Here is a 17,541-nt window from a genome sequence, read left to right as displayed (position 1 = left end):
GGATCCTGCTCCTGAATGACTCGGTGAAGGATGAGTCGAATCTTGCCGTTACGTTGCTAAGGGGGCTGGCCTTACCGAGGGATTATGACCAGGTGTGTAGAGACCCAAATTTTTGGTCCGTAGATTTTTTTTTTTTTAGGAATATTTTAATTATCGAATAGAGGCGTAAATTGAGGAAATACAAATACTATCATGGTTATAAGATTAGGGAATCAATGTGATATAATTGCAAGTGCAGGGGTGAAAGTGTGATAAGTATATATGTATATGCATATGGACGTACAAGGGGAAACCACATTTTCCATTTTTCACTTTTTTTTCTTTCTTTCTCCCAATTCTCTCGGCAGTCTCTCTCTCATCTTCTCCTTCGAAAAACTCTCTTCTCTCCTCGATTTCAACACCTTAGAGCATGATTTCGGATGAAATCCAAGAATTAAAGTTGCTATTCGGAGCATGTGCTTTCCGAATATCCAAGAAAAATCATGATCGGACCTCGTGGGAGCTCGGTTGACTTGGTCAAAGGGTCGAGTTTTGCACAAAACCCAGGAGGTAGAGATTTCTTGCTCTTGTTATGCGTTTATACGGTGTTTATGTACCTAGATCGTATCTTGCTTCGTTGTTTAAGCTTGTTCCTTCCATTTCCGAAAATCAGCAGAACAGGGCCTACGTTTTTGGGGTTTTACGCCTTCTTAAGCTCAGATTTGAATTTTGGTTCCTTCGTGTGAAATAGAGTAGACTTAAAGCCCGTTCTAATGCCGCTGAAATCATACGAAACCGTTGAGAATTGAATTGGTGGTGATTTTTAGAAAACTGGTCTGCAATCTGTCTCGTGTTCTGGATTTCAGCCCACTTCGAATGGCCATAACTTCCTCGTCCGATGTCCGTTTCATGCAAACTTTATATCGATTCGAAGGTCTTGAAATCAGCTTTCATTTGCCCTTAGAATCGTCTTAAAACTCTTAGTACACAGAAAGTTATGATTATTTGAGTGGAGGTGTGTCAATCTGTCATGCTGTGTGACAGATTCATATTGCTTCAGTAAATGCCTATTTAACCATCCTTGGAGTGCAGATTTGACAAGGCTTCCTTCATACCTTTTTAGCTTCGTTCAATCACGCAACTTTTGGGATTTGAATCAATCTCACACCCATTATCGAGTTAAAACGATTATACATCATCATTAAAAATTGCATACTCAATATTTTTCAATGATTCCAACGCCAAAATATCACAAACTTACCAATCTTTAAAACCCATAAGGACCCATAGCCAATAGCGTCATTTAACCATAACAAACGATGAAAAAGGCAGCCTTGTAAGCCGCCCGAATTTCCAGATTTCTGTTCAATCTTCTAAAATTCACTATAAATCGAGTTCTTAATACTTTTGAACGATTCTAGTCCCAAAAGTTGCGCGAGTGAACGAAGCTTAAAAGGTATGAAGGAACCCTAGTCAAATCTGAACTCTAAGGATGGTTAAACAGGCATTTATCGAAGCAATACGAATCTGTCACGCATCAACGTGACAGATTGACACATCTCCACTCAAACGATCATAACTTTTGGTGTACTAAGAGTTTTAAGGCGATTCTAGTGGCAATACAAAGCTGACTTCAAGACCTCGAAATCGATATAAAGTTTACATGAATCGGACATCAGACGAAAAAGTTATAGCCATTTGAAGTTGGGCGCAAACCGAAAACGAGCAGAAACCGAGACAGATTCGTGACCAAACTTCTAAAATCCACCATTAATTCAATTCTCAACGGTTTCAAGTGATTGCAGCGGCATTAGAACGGGCTTTAAGTCTACTCTATTCCATATGAAGGAACCAAAATTAAATTGTAAGCTTAAGAAGGCGTAAAACCCCGAAAACAAAGACCCTGTTCTGCAGATTCTCGGAAATGGAAGAAACAACCTCAAACAATGAAACAAGGCACAATCTAAGTACATAAACATCGTATAAACGCATAACGAGGGTAAGAAATCCCTACTTCATGGGTTTTGAGCAAAACCTGACCCTTTGACCAAGTCAACCGAACTCTCATGCGGTCCGATCAAGATTTTCCTTGGATATTCGGAAAGACCGTGCTCCGTATAGCAATTTTAATTCTTGGACTTCGTCAAGAATCACGCTCTAAGGTGTTGAGATCGAAGGGAGGAGAGAGTTTCGGAGGAGAGGAGAAGAGAGTTTTGGCCGAGAGAGTGAGAAATGGGAGAAAGTAGTCTCCTGGGAAAATCATTGGCATGGGGAGTAATCCCATGCTCTCACCCCACACATGCGCACCTCTCGCACAATTACCCTTATATCCTCCCACGAAGACGTCACACCGAATATTCGAACCGTCTATCTCAACGGGCAGTGCATTAACAAAGGAAAAAAAAATACAGCCTAAAAAAAAAAATCACGGGTCTTTGGATGGAGCACCATTGCCTTGGTACAAGTAATGTCAAAAGTTTTCTAGACGCCCCTTCCAGGTCATCCAAAGCAGAACATATTAGTCAAAGTAAACACAGATACTTAAAGAACCTGATTGGTTGAAAAGGGGACGGGAGGACTGCCTTTTGTTGATCTGAATGGACGGGAGGACTGCCGCCTTGTCGATTGAGTGGATGGGAAGGCCGCTGCTTGCTGGGGATAAGTTGAGTGAAACTGGAGGACCGCCGCTTGTTAAATTTGGACAGAACAGGCTGACTCTGAGGTGGACTCCCCTAGGGAATTGGTCATGGGCGAATCATCACTGCTTGGGGACCAATCCTTCTTCAGCACACAAAGAACTCCAACAATCAAGGGTAGGTCGCGTTAGGGAAGTTAAATTCCATCTGATGGGAATCAGAGCCAATCTCCTTATCAAGGACCATCCGAGTCAGAGCAATAAGGCTGTTGGAATATACTCTAATAGTTAGACCGAAGTGGATCAGAACAGGTGGGTGGTTGTCGTGGACAGGTGAACCATCATTGATTTGAAGTTGGACGGGCAAACCGTCGTTGATTTGAGATTGGATGGGCGAACCGTCATTGATTTGAGATTGGACGGGCGAATCGTTGTTGATCTGAAATTAGACAGGTGAACCATCGTTCATCTGAAGTTAGACGGGCGAACCGTCGTTCATTTGAAATTGGACGGGCGAACCGTCATTCATTTGAGGTTGGATGGGCGAACCGTCGCTGATTTGAAGTTGGACGGGCGAACCGTCGTTGATTTGAGGTTGGACGGGTGAACCATCACTGATTTGAAGTTGGACGGGCGAACTGTCCTTGATTTGAGGTTGGACGGGCGAACCGTCGCTAATTTGAAGTTGGACGGGGGAACTGTTGTTGATTTGAGGCTCTGGCTCCGGCTCCAGTTCTTGTAGTGAATAGATCCCAGGTAAGAATCCCAAAAATCCTATGTCATAATTGTGTTGTTTACCTTGGTATCGTTTTTGGATATTTATATCCCCATCATGCTAATTCAATTATGTTATGTGAAAATGGATTGGGAAAATAAAAAAAGGTTGTCTACATGGATGAGCCGAGTACTGGACTGGATCCAGCTTCAAGAAACGAATTATGGAACGTTGTGATGCGTGCCAAGGCGAACAGAGCAATTATACTCGCCAGTACATTACTCCCTCTCAAATAGGAAAATAGTACAGAACTGCAAGTAGTCTTCTTTACTAACTATGTTTCACACAATCGTTTTCATTCAATTCTAATGATATTGCTCAATCGTTTCAGCACATTCAATGGAAGAAGCTGAGCATCTCTGTGACAGTGTAGGAATATTTGTGGATGGCAGCTTGCAAAGCATAGGAAATGCAAAACAGGTAATGTTTTATGGCAGTTTCAATTGTCTATTCCTTGAGATGGACATAAAATTAGTGTAATTGATATGGATTTTGGATTTAGCAGCGGTTGCCAAACATCGCTATAGCTAGGCTATACCAGCGGCTACGAAGCCGGTACTGTATGCAACATATAATAGTGGTTTTCCTAAGGGCCACTATAGATTTATCTCTAGCAATGTTCTGTGAAAGCATTGCTATATATAGGCTTTACCGACTGGAGTCCCAAGGTCTAAAACAGCGCTTTTTGATATCTTTAGCGACATTTTCAGCTGCTGCTATAGAGCGATTTCCCTGACGTGTGAATAGACGGAGTGATTTATGTTTATCCATCTATAGTATATTGCAGGCAAATTATCTCCCTGGAGGACCAAATCATAAAATCGAGAAAAGAATGATTTATGCAATTAGAGCTGTAGCCCCTGCTTATATGATCTATTTTCCCATTAAGTGAGTTCTAATATATGCGAGCCGTTCAAATAATAGGCAATATTTTTTATGTATGTATATTTTTTTCCCAATTGATTGTGTAATAGACAATGCTATTTGTTGATATACTACAGTTAAAGGCCCGATATGGAGGATCTTATGTGTTCACAATCACGACATCATCGGACAATGAGCAAGAAGTGGAGAGGTTGGTTTGTGGTCTCTCCGTGAGTGCTAACAAGACGTACCACATATCTGGAGCCCAAAAGTTTGAGCTTCCGAAAAACGAGGTCAGAATAGCAGATGTGTTTGAAGTAGTTGAGGCTGCAAAGAGCAAATTTACTGTTCAAGCGTGGGGTCTAGTTGATACTACCTTGGAGGATGTCTTTATCAAGGTCGCACGTGCGGCAGAGGCCTTCAACGTCATATGATCGCTAGTGCCAATAAAGTTTGAGGATTCTGCATTACTGCGATGATAAAAAACTGGTTTACTTCAGAGTTATTTAGTTGTTGTAGGGAGGTGAAAAAACTGTATATGAATGTTAAAGCATTCATATGAATGTTATTTGTTTAGAGTTATTTAGTTAGTTAGTGTAATTTGTTTTCAGAACTGTTCACTTAACAATATGAATGTTAAAGCATTCAAGCTTTGTAATAATAGTATAATAAGAACATACCCAATAGCCTTCTTTCACAGATGATAATTGTTAAATTTTCAAATCCATAATAGTGTAATATATTGTCGTTTGATAATCGTTAAATTCTTAGAGGATTAGTCAATCAAGTAATAGAGTGTTGAAGCTATCTTGAGGTCCTTTTGGACTGGTCCAGATCTCAAGAAGTCTGGTTCTAAGGTAAAGTGGAGTGATGTATGTACTCCTAAAAACTAAAAAGGAGGGCGGCCTTGGGTTCAGATCCCTCAAGGATCGGAATAGGGCAGCCATGTCCAAACTTCGGTGGGCCATCGCTAGTAAAGCAGATACATTATGGATCAAATAGGTATGGATCCACCTGATCCATAATGTATGTGGACTATGAACATTCCTATTAATGAACAAGGAAATTTCCAATTTGAGGCATTGGGTCCAACCATGGATTAAGTCTATAGTGGGAAATGGTTTGAATGCTTTCCTATGGCTAGATAGCTGGCATATCTATTTGGTCACATGAAAGCCTGGTTTGGGGACAGATTTGACCATAATCTGCTTAGGAAGGTATCCACCAAGGTGGCTGCTATATATCATCAGAGGGAATTCATGGCATTCGGATAGGAGAAGGAACCCTGTTGTCAAAGAAATCTTGGACTGTATCCCTGCTACCATGCTTCCAAATCCAGCTAAAACTGATTCAGTAACTTGGACTTTGACTGCTACGGGGGAGTTTAGTATCAACTCTGCTTGGCAGAGGTTTAGAAGCCGATCTCCTGAAGTTTTTTGGTATCATTTGGTGTGGTTCAAATATGTTGTTCCTAGATGGTCTGTGATTGAATGGACAGCTATCCAAATTTTGAGGGATTGTTGACAATGATGATTATGTCCTTTGCTCTGCAGGATCTGAATGCCATTCCCACCTAGTCTTTACATGCCCTTTCTCCTGTCTAGTTTGGGGACAGATTAAGAGGAAGAACTATATCTAGAAGTCTTCCAGTACCTTATTACAGGAGTTGGCACGGCTAAATCAAGTTTATCTGCAAATTATCCCTTGTAGCTACTGTATACCATCCATGGAAAGAAAGGAACGTACTCAAGGATGTTTCGACAAAAGTCGGACCATGGGGAGGGTGTGATCTCCAAGATTGTTGCTGATCTAAGAAACTGTATTAGCTCTTGGAGGAAAATCAAGAGATTTGCTGAAAACCGTCAACTGTACATGGAATGGCAAATCTCTACCAAGGTTTTTGATAGTTGATTACTTTTGTGCTTATTGTTTTGTTTTGCTTGGCCTGTGCGACTCTCCTGGTTAGATTTTGTGCCCTGTAATCCTGTATTGTAGTTTTGAGGTGCTTTGGCCTCTGTTTTGGGACATGTCCCTTTCTTTGTCGGGTCTTAGGGTTATGCCCCTAATAGTTTTGTAATCTGGTTTTTTGGTTCTATGGAAGGCTTAACTTACCCCCAAAAAAAAAAGATAGTAAATCTATGGCCCCATCTCCACAAACAAAGTTAGTCGTGTAGAAAATCCATAATCCGCCAGGAACTCTATCTGGACAGGATAACGAGGTCAAGATTTGAATCTGAAATGTTCATGCGTCTTTCACTTTCATGTACCGTATCAACCCTCTTGAATTTTTTTTCCGGCATGACCATCTGGACAGCTCATTTGCGCGTCTGGACGGGAACTGCTGTCAGCTTGGGTTTTGACTACCGAGACCTATTTTTCTCTAGTTTCTTTAATCCAAGTCCCAATCGGCACGTACACTAACATGATCTAGGTGTACCTTAAGAATTTGATGCTCAAAATATACAATGGATCAACATGCATTTGAATCTAACCAAGCTTGGTGAGAAGGGGATGAAATAAGTGGTTGGTGGTGTGTATGATGAAAAGAGGGTGGAGTGTTGTAGTATCCCAAAGGGTGGTGGGATGGTGATAATTAATGGGTCAATTAAGGGCAAAAATCTAATTTTCCCTACTTGCATTGTGTGAAAGGCAATGAGCGATGTAGTAGGATTTGGTGGGTCCGGTTCTGGGTTGGGTAGGACTTGACCCATTGCTCAGCTAAAATATTGTCTGGCAAAAGGAATCTAAATTTCACATATTTGAAATGGAAACATTTTCATGAAATGAAATTACAATAATAGGTATTTAAAAACACCCAATTATGAATGTTGGCAAAAAATTAGGTTCCATACATCACCTAATTAGAGTCATTTTATTTTCAACCTCTCCTCCATAATCCATCCAAGGCGTGCCACTTAGCATTAAATATATTTTTATCATAAGAACAAAATCGTTCTTTTCCAAAAATAAAATAAAATAAATTGAGGCGGAACTCAAACGGGGCCAAAGAGCACTACTCTTTCAACGAGTCCACAACAACTCAGATGGCAACTTTTTATTTGGCGGTTCCACTAAAATGCATATGCAAAGAGTCTGCTTCATATATATCTCTCAAACTCTCACGATGTGTTGCCCTCGATCATATATCCATCAGTTATGATTAGGAAAAATTAGAATAAATCATGTATTAATTGAGTTGCACTTTCTATTTTCCAGCTGTAAAAGTTGTATTTCTCATTACATTTGACGCAAAGACCTTTTGCTTCTTCTTTTTTTTCCCTCTAATTCTTTGTGAAGCTCCTTTCTTACAAAAGTTTGAGAGAAACTAGGTTGTGACTGAAAAGAAGGGATAATTTCTTGCTTAAACGAAACCCAATTAACCACACAAAGGGTTTTCTCAAGCCAATGATACCATTGAATTGCCTTATCTTCCAAATGTAAAGCTGCAAGTCTCACTTTGTTATTATTATCAATAGATAGAATTGTACTCAAAAAACCTTTCGCGTTTATACACCCACCCAGTCGGATCATCACCAAAAAACTTAGGGAAATCAATCTTGGCATACCGGGTGCCAAAAGCAGGAGAAGTAGACCTAGGAATTTCCAATTGATTCTCACAAACCCTGAACAATTCTTGAGGCCGTTTCCCATAGACATGTGCAGTCATTTGATCGTACTTCATGGTAACTGCAGTGAGCATCTCCTTGATATCCCCCAAATCTTTTAACGAATTCTTGATTTCTCTCATCTCTCGCATGTGGTTTTCTGGGCCTTCTTTAATTGAGTGATCGAATTGAATCCTTCATTTTCTGAAGTCTTGGCTTCTAGTCCCATCAGCCATTGCATTGCAATGATTCTTCACAAGGGAAGAAACGCCGGCTCTGATACCAATGTTGTGACTAAGAAGAAGAATTGGAAAATAAAATAGAAAAGAGAGAATTGAATTCTTCTTATTCCAACCAAAGAAAATTACAGATGAATGACAAGCATTTCTTCTCTCCTGCATGCTATCCCTTTATAGCTGTAATTAATCCTCACCGACTTGCCAGCTCAGCCACTCCTAACTAACTAACTAACTAACTAACAGAACGGATTTCCCGCCTCAAACAAGAAACAAGGAAATACTGGACAACTTTTATAGCTAGAAAATAGAAAGTGCAGCTCAATCATAACTCCATCTGGAGGGAACTCTATTCACTTATGTCGAGATGGAAGTTCAAATCCTAACGCGTTCTATGAGCGTAAAGTAATATGGTTAGCTCCGCTAAGCGTAAGCGATATGAAAACTTGAACCTAATTATTGAGAGAAGGACTTCAAGTACTTACACGTTGAAAGAATACATACAGCTGGGTGATAACTTACTTTTGACCAGCAATTGATGCATGCAATCAACACTTTCGCTTCGAGAAGATCAAAACAATTCTTATTAAAAAAAAAATTTTAAAAAGAGTTAAATAGGATTTCACTTGTTTTGTTAATTCCAACCCCACATTTTCCAAAAAAAAAATTCATCTTCGGCTCTGTTTGTTTCGATGTCATGTGAAATGTATTTTCAAAAAACAAATTTTAAACTTTTATTTTTTGGTATTTGGCACTAGCAAAACAAAGGCATTTGATTGGCGCTCTCTCTCTCTCTCTCTCTCTCTCTCTCTCTCTCTCTCTCTCTCTCTCTCTCTCTCTCTCTCTCTCTCTCTCTCTCTCTCTCTCTCTCTCTCTCTCTCTCTCTCTCTCTCCCTCTCTCTCTCTCTCTCTCTCTCTCTCTCTCTCTCTCTCTCTTGTTTTGGATCTAATATTATTTGGGAGAAGAAGGAGGATCCCAAAACGACGTTGCTTTGGGGGGCTGCACCTTGCATTGCCTTCCCCTCACTGCAGGGACTCTGGATCCAATCAAACTCCAACCGATATTTTACCTCTTCCCCTAGATGAGAGGATGGAGTAGTATCTAAAAATAGAGAACTTTTCAACTTCATTTTCTATAAACCAATAATCAGATTCGAAGTGAAAGTAGTGACAATAATTAGATACAGATTATAGACTCAGAAAGTATTTGAACTGAAGGCTCCGTTTGTTTGGACATAGAATATTATTTAGTAAAATATTTGACCCATTTTCCGTTGTTTGGTTCAAAGAGGAGGAAAATATTTTCAAGGTAAAACATTTTGCACCAACGGGGTGAAATTGGTTTCCTCTATTTTTGGCCGTAAGTTATTTTTGCATTTCATCCCCCGATCTAACATTTCCCAAAACCAAGTATTCCATTCCCTCCCTGATTTCCCTCCAAAATAGGAAATAGAGCAAAAAAAAGAGTTCAAGGTTTTTTTGTTTTTTTCAATCAGTAATGGGTTTTATTGATCACTGCAACAATGAAACATCAAGGGAAGCATCCCTGTGAACCCAGCTCGAGAGATTCCATTGCTAGGTTAGAGGGGATTCTAAAGATAGGACATATTTGACTATAGCATTTAGTCACCCTATTAGAGTCACGAGAAACAAAATCGTAAGACAAGAACAAGAATTAAAACAACCAAAAGACAAGGTGGACTAACAATAACTTCAAGTTGAAGATGGCATAAACCCGAAACAAACCTTACATCAAACTTCTCTTTCTCAGAGTTTCACCAATTGTATATTCAGATATTGCTTCATACAATGGTAATACTCAATGTTGTACCGGACATCCGGTCATATAAAAAAAAAAAAAAAAACTGAATGTTATATAAAGAGGCAGGCTACTCGTAAGCAGATTTCCGAATTGTTAAAAATCCAGCACAATTCCATGATCGGGATTTCCCTTCAGAAGAGATGGAGGCAAACTAGAGCCGAGGTCGTCACGGACCGGGATCGGCATCTCAGCCGAGTGGCCGGTGATGCAGAGGTTGCCGTTGGAGTCCTGTCCCCAGTACACCTCAACCATGAGGCCGCTGAGGTTCTGTGGCGTTACCGATCCTGGAATGCCTATCTTCTCCACTCCAACCGGTATCTGTACAATCAATCTTTTAGAACGACAACTTAACAAACATATGTCAATGAGGCTAGCTAACGAAAATCTTGATCTAGCTTCTAGAATTTTTGTGCTGAATACCATGCAAGCTAGATTTATAGAGACGGTTTTTTAATAGTCAGCCATGATAAAAACAGGTTTGCCAAGTCCTTGGATTCTCTATTTCAACGTTACTATTGTAAATTCTTCACAAGAATAAATCCGGCCGGTAGGATTTGTTTTTCTCTCTTTTCCATTAATAATACGGATCTACGCTTAGTTGAAGAACTACTAAAATCTATGTACGGTTTACCAAAATAATAGGAACTATTTGAAATTGGAGAAGTTTGGGGCAAGTACGTACGATCAATGATTTTCCTGACTCCAATACCAGAGTTGTCATGTTGTTCTCATCTGCAGCATTCTCCAGTGCTGCTTTCGTTGCAACGTTGAGGAAAACGTCTTCTAGAGTAGTCAAATTCAGCTGTATGTCTGAAATGCCGAATTCTGTTTCCCTCTCCTGAAGCTCCGTGAAGAATTTCTAATGCAAATATGGTTGCGAAAAAAGGAAAGAAACAAATCGAATCAACCCCTTTCAAACTCAAGGCAAGGGAACCAAAAAATCGAACTTATGGCATCAGAACTACTGCCAATGGCTCAATTGATTACATCTTTCGATATTTGCAGCGGGAAAAAAAATGAGAATTTGTTTCGAATGGAATTTCGTAAAATGATTATGTTTGTGCACCACTTTTCAATATAAAAAAGTTGTAATAATTCACACAATTTTTTGTTGGTAAGTAATTCGCACAATTTACGTACTGAGAGAGACGCATATGCTTACCTTCAAGTCGCTCTCCTCCTTGTGGGGAATTACATAGCCGACGAAGTACTTGGTCTCCTCCTTCGGCATCACATTCAAATGCTGTTAAAGTATTTTAGAAGTTAAAGCCGATGAAGGGTCAAGATAAACATCAATGCTATGGATGAATTCATGCTAATTTTCAGGGCATGGGTTCTGCAAAGATCGAAAGATAATAAAATAAACAAGCTCTAACGTTACTTACATGCTTAAAGAATTTCCTCAAAGCCAGACGACATGATTCAGCAGCATCCGTATTGGTCTCAGAGAAGCTTACATTAGCAATTAAACCAGACCCAAACTTCGACTTTAATCGGATGGAATTCCCAATGCAGCGAAGCGTACCCTTTGCCACAATTCCTATACGATCGCTTAAGATATCGGCTTCTTCCATCGAATGAGTTGTTAGTATAATGGCTCTCCCTTTTTTTGCATTGTCAATTATATCCCATACGTGCCTTCGAGTTATGGGATCCATGCCGGTTGTCTGCACATAAAAGTTGGAACTTTCCATAGTTAGATCAAGTAAATGAACATTTATTTAAAAAAAAAAAAAAAAGCTTTCAATATCCGTACCGGTTCATCTAAGATGACCAACTTAGGGTCACCGATTAGGGCTATCGCAACGCTAAGGCGGCGTTTCATCCCCCCACTGTAGCCACTGGCTCTTCCTTTGGCCGCATAAGTAAGCTTAACTTCTGCTAATGATTTCTCTACAGCCTGTGTATGTGTAAAAGCGTTCATGTTAATCACAGTTGATAATAAATGCTCTCACCAAATGTGGCGGTTGAAAGTACTTGTTGAAATCAAACACAGATTTGAATTAGTTTAGCACAGACCAATTTAATCGAGGCAGCCGCTATGCCTTTGATACTGGCAAAGAGGTAGAGGTGCTCCTCAGCAGACAACACATCCCAAAGGACATCAAACTATGCAAATAGAACATAATTAAACTTTTTGTTACTTTTTGAAGGAACGGCAAACACATAAGAGAGCAGAACATAACGAACGCCGACTTAGAATACTACACCAGCCCAATAGCCAAGGGGGAAGAGTTACCTGAGGACAGACTCCGATAAGTTTTCTAATACTTGACATGCCGACAGAGCTTCGAATAGAATGCCCATAAACTAGTGCTGTTAACAATTAAGATGCTTGGTGGTTAGGAATTTGGTTCCTGCTCGCTTTATAAAAAGCTAATTTTCAGTTCATGAACATAAAATTAAGAAACGAGATCCATGTATTACCATCACCACCCGTTGCTGGGGAAATACCGGTCAGGCAACTTATCGTAGTCGTTTTTCCTGCTCCGTTGGGTCCGAGGAGGCAGAACAATTGACCCTTGGGGATATTCACCCACAATCCCTGAAGATTAAATATAAGTGCATGTTAGACAATTGATCAATTAGTCTTGCTGCTAACAATCAAACACGAGAATACATCAATTACATGATCACTGTCGTGACTCATTATCAGGGTACAAAAATTAAGAGATTGTTAAATACATTTTCCTCTACCCTCATAACCAACAATGCTAAACAAAAAATTTGTATGGTCTTAAAAACGCTATACGTACCTAGGTACTGAAGGTAGAACGAAAAAGAAGATAATTACCTTAACAGCATGGAAATGTGATTTCCTAGTGCACTTGCAGCAACCAATCTCAATCTTCCCAGGATATGTCTTCGTAAGACCACGTATTTGAACGACGACATTTGGATCAACCAAATCTTCCCTTATTTGATGTTTGACAAAGTTTTCCTCTTCCAAGACATCCTCATCATCTGGTGTTTTAGGTTGAACTTGCGGGATTGCACTTAGGAAACTGAAGATGCCACCCTCTTAAGAAGCAATATAAAGGGAGTCAATTAAACAAGTAAACCAAGAGGACCAAAAGACATATATTGTGGGTGGTTGTTTCAAAACCAGTTACCTTCAATCTTATTTCCACCTTTTCCTGTCCAATACCCCGGATTCAGAAAGTAGAAGATTGGCTTTCGCACACCAGATGAGTTCGGAATTATGTTGTCCAAGTAGATAGCCACAACAAACCAAAGAAAGAATGTTGCTATGTACATTGCGAAAATATTGTTCTGTCAAAAACATGAAATGGGGGGTTAATCGAAATTAAAGTGAGCTTAATTGGAGAAATCCATGCAAAGATTTACACGAAAGGCCATGGCAACATACGTGGGCAGACGTAGGGTTGCCCCCCAAACCTTCTACTAAAGACCAACCCTATCATGAGTTACCAAAAAAAAAAAAACTGGCATGCACTCTTCTTCATGCGAATAATCAGTCACAGTCTACTAGTATACATACCATTGTAACAATACATGATTTCGCCAGGGAGTCTGAAGAGGATCGATCAAAACACATGGATCGTTTACTCCAATTGATCCCATCTTTTTTATCAGCAGCCCCACTGAGTATGCCAAGGGCTTTGGAAAGAAGATTTGGGGGGAAGAGTGACCAGATAATTTTAAATTTGATAGCAAATTCTTCACCGTAGGGAAAACCACTGGTGGAAACTAGCTGCAACGTGAAACAGAAGTAGGTAATAACCACAAAAGTAACCATTCAGATGATCTCTCTTTCTTACAGTTTAAAAGGAGAACTTACTTCCATTGTATTCTGGTTTAGCCACAAGGGAAAAAACATACTATTAAAAACTTGCCTGAGTGACAAAGCTGAGGATAAATATAAAGAACCCCATTGTTATGGATGAAGATGCCTTCCGAAGAATGGTTGATAGCATGAAGGCAAAACCAATCTGCGCCAAGAGCAGGGGGCAGAAAAGATTAGCTATGGAGGACTGGAAAAGGAAGCCATGCCTCTTATAATTAGGCCTAACCGGCTACGACTGCAGATGAAGAATGTAGAGACGAAGTAACATATTTACCATACTGATTTGGAAGAGAAAGAATGTGAGAAAGACGATTAGAAAACTGTTTCGCAAGAACAGTGGGAACCGAAACATCCTTCCGCATAAAACCGTGACAAGCGATAAAAGCAACGAAAAAGTTGACTCCCAAGTAAGCCATGACAACCAGTAGGCAGTATCATACAGACACATGATAGTCATTGCCTGCAAATAAAAAATGATGGGAAAAATAAATTATTCCGGAAAGAACGAATGAAGGTTGCGTCTCATAAATATTGAAAAACAAAATTAGACCTGCCGAAGTTTCAGCTCCTTCTCAGTGACCAACGACCTAATCTGAAAGACGGAAGAAAACATTGCAAGTGCTACTAGAAAGAGCGGTGCTGAGCTAAATTTTACGACCATTTTAATTAAAGATTGGGTAACAATTGCAGGGTGCGCGAATTCCTTTAGAGCAACCACCCAGCTGAATTTTGGATCTGAGCAGGTATAAATCATGGTACAATAGATTGATTTAGTGGAAAGTGAGTCATAAAAATCAAAACATTGAAAATTGAATATGCAACATGATTAGGTAACTAGTACCTCCTATGAAAGACCTCGCGATTTCACGCTCAGCCGCAACTTGGAGCGGTATTTGGAATTTAAACGTGGCATCTTCAAATTGCTTTCGCTTGCCAACTTGCGTGGAATTGGTCTGTATACCGTAACTTATGACAGTAGCGTTTCTTTCTTCGAAGTGCAGCGCTCCAGGGCAACGCATGGGATTATTAAACAACCAATCATCCACTTCCTTCTTTGTTTGAAATGATTTAACCTGCACAATCAAATGGGTTGTATTTTCTGATCATAGGCATCACAACATGGCAAAAACCGTAAGGCTTCTTGTAGTTCTTTGTTTCTGCTTTTATTTTACTATGTAACAACATTGAACTTAAATTCTCAAACTATTTTTAAAAAAGAATTTCTCAGATCAACCTGCTTCCATTAGACGCAAAACAAATACTTCCAATTTTCCACACATGGTTTTTAACAAAAATGAAGACTCTTGAAAAATCATGCATCTTCAAGGACTTTTCGTTTGTTATTGTTTTCAAAACACGCAGGAAAGGAGAGAGAAAACATGAATGAACAGTTTTGTGTAAAATGCTGTTCATAAAAAACAAAATTTTGACCTTTCGAATAAAAGTACGCTATATACATCCAAAAAGTAAACAACAAGTAGAAAATTTGACTAAAAAATCACTAAAAATGAAAAAACATGAATGACAAAACAGTTAAAAATTTTGGAGAAAATATTTCTAAGATGGGAACCAATCAGAGTGGTGGCCGAAGAAGAGACTTCATTGCATTTGGGTGGCGGCCAAATAGCTAATCATACGGAATAACCGATTTAGAGAAGTTTTGGAGGTTGGAAATTGTACGTTGTAACTAACCATGCAGAATAACCGATTTAGAGATGTTTTCCATCTCAATAATCTCATGTAATTAATCATGCAGAATATCACCAACACGAAAATGGAGACACACTTATATATGATACCTTGCTGGGAGGGATCGAACGGCCAGGGTTATTTGCCATGATTTGGCCAACAATGGATGCAATCTTGGCGCTTTTGTTTCCACTCCATATAAAATCATAACACGGGAGAGTGGTGTAAAACTTTTCCTCGCACGGAGGGATGGGTTGAGCTATTAAAGCCACAGGATCATACAAAGGCTTTCCTTCGGAAGGATTGGCCGACTTTTCAACGACGTACAGCAGAGACATAAAGACCAGCGGCGAAAGAAGTTGAGCTAACGTGAATCCCTTGCTTCTCCACGTGAGGATGAGATTCTTCAGGAACAGAGCCTTGAATTGTTGAACCAAGAGAGGCAACCCGCTCTGCAAATCCATCCCTTTCTCTCTCTCTCTCTCTCTCTCTCTCTCTATACGAATCTCTGTGCGGTTAAGGTTGGGAATGGTAGAGGTTTACGTTGGTTTTGCATGGGTTTATGCATGGGGTTTTATAGGCAATGAAGCCGAGTCTATTCCAATTCAAACCCCTAAAATATTGGAAAAAACGTGGGGTTCTAGTTTTGTGTTTGAAGATAACAGAAAAGTCTGTGTGCTTTTTGGAATCTGAAATGCCATGCCAGTTGTTCAGGACCAAAATTAGACAAGTCCAGCAAAGTACAGAAAATCTTTTCTTGAAATGCCGTGCCCGTTGCTCAGGACCAAAATTAGACATGTCCAGCAAAGTACAGATCGATCGAAAATCTTTGCTGGAGTACTTCTAGTCGTTGACAATTTTGAGTCACTCCTCCATTTTTTAGAGTCCTAAAAGATCTCCAACGACGTTGGTGTTGGTTATGACGACATTTGATAAGATTGAAAACCGGTATGAATCTCAATTGTCTAGTCAGGATTAACATTGCTTTGACGTGATCAAATTAATTAATGCCGTGTTCTCTTCCTTTTTCAAAAAGCATTTTTCAAAAAAGAGAAAAGAAGGCAACACACTTCCACATACCCTCCTGAAATCCAGTCACAACATAGACCTCCATCTTCAACCTTTAAGCTAAACACCATCTCCAAACTTCAACACAAAAGGTATACCACCGTTATGTCCCTTTCTGTTTTCAACTCCTGAGGGAGATCAATAAGGCACAGGCTAGTAATCAATACTAGTCCTGGCCTTAGACTGGTAAAATACAACGATCGCATGAGATGAGACATGGCGCACGCCAGTGTAAGCATGCCGTACGCCAGTCATGGAAGTACGTGCACTACTGGCGTGGGGTTCATGGATCGTCATTTCTGTTACTTTACATTGCAGTCAATCACCTTAGCATGCTAACAACCAGTTTACTGCTTTCTGTACATTTAGAGTTGCTTAGATTTTGTTGTTTATGTTAGCACTTTATCTGTCCAAAAGGCCTCTGGGATCTTTCTGGTCATGTTCCAGAACCCAGATGATGCAAAAGCCAAGTACTGGATCAAGGTCAAAATGGTGTACGGCTGTCTTTTACTGGCGTACGGCAATTGATCCCAAGATCCAGTAGCTGGCCCTTGCATCTTAGCTTAATCTCGGCCTATTTCCTGTCCCCCACTGTTTTGGGGTATTTCTTCTGTTTTTCGTGGCTTGAAGCCATTTCATCTGTCTGTAAATATATTCATTTCTGCTTTATTAATTGCGTGGTTTGTCCTGGGTGTGCGCTGGTCCCTTTCTAGAGCCCAGAGGATTGCGAACAAAGGCTGAGGAATTAGACAAGTGGAGTACGCCAGTTTTCTGATGGCGTGCGCAGGTCTTATTAGCATGCAGTGGCTCGGCCAGTGCATGCTGATACAGAATCTACTCACGTCCCTGCAGTGCAGCGTACTTCAATTTATCCAGTTTGCTCAGTGCTTGTTCCCAATCTATGCTTAGCATTGCAGTCAAGTCATCCATAAACATTTTGTCATATAAATGCAACTTGTTACAGCTTTTATCCCCATTAATTGTTCCCCCGCCCTAACTGGCTAAAAAATGATCAAATGAGAGAAAAATGCAAACGTTTTACAAAATGCTCGAGTAGAGA

The 17,541-nt window shown here is 39.9% G+C and overlaps 1 protein-coding gene and 1 pseudogene across 1 annotated transcript; one reads left to right on the top strand and one right to left on the bottom strand.

The window, feature by feature from the left end:
* The first annotated feature begins 2,202 nt into the window (after positions 1–2,202).
* Positions 2,203–4,978, top strand: LOC131299969 (ABC transporter A family member 12-like). The gene is made up of 3 exons (XM_058325570.1): positions 2,203–3,370; positions 3,721–3,809; positions 4,391–4,978. Exons 2-3 carry the CDS (start codon positions 3,729–3,731, stop codon positions 4,685–4,687), a joined length of 378 nt encoding a protein of 125 aa, XP_058181553.1. The 5' UTR covers positions 2,203–3,370; positions 3,721–3,728; the 3' UTR covers positions 4,688–4,978.
* A 4,917-nt stretch (positions 4,979–9,895) lies between these two features.
* LOC131299531 (ABC transporter A family member 11-like) lies at positions 9,896–15,877 on the bottom strand (annotated as a pseudogene).
* Between the last annotated feature and the right edge of the window lie 1,664 nt (positions 15,878–17,541).

The sequence above is a fragment of the Rhododendron vialii genome, chromosome 9a, assembly GCF_030253575.1.
Source record: "Rhododendron vialii isolate Sample 1 chromosome 9a, ASM3025357v1".
Classification (NCBI taxonomy): Eukaryota; Viridiplantae; Streptophyta; class Magnoliopsida; order Ericales; family Ericaceae; genus Rhododendron; species Rhododendron vialii.
Note: the sequence above shows the minus strand (reverse complement) of the source record. Positions and strands in the feature narration are given on the sequence as shown.

Bases quoted from the DNA above. Each gene is read 5' to 3' on its own strand.
- LOC131299969 (XM_058325570.1), top strand. From the start codon at position 3,729: ATGGAAGAAGCTGAGCATCTCTGTGACAGTGTAGGAATATTTGTGGAT. The intron at 3,810-4,390 runs GTAATGTTTTAT...GATATACTACAG, and splicing joins GCATAGGAAATGCAAAACAG to TTAAAGGCCCGATATGGAGG.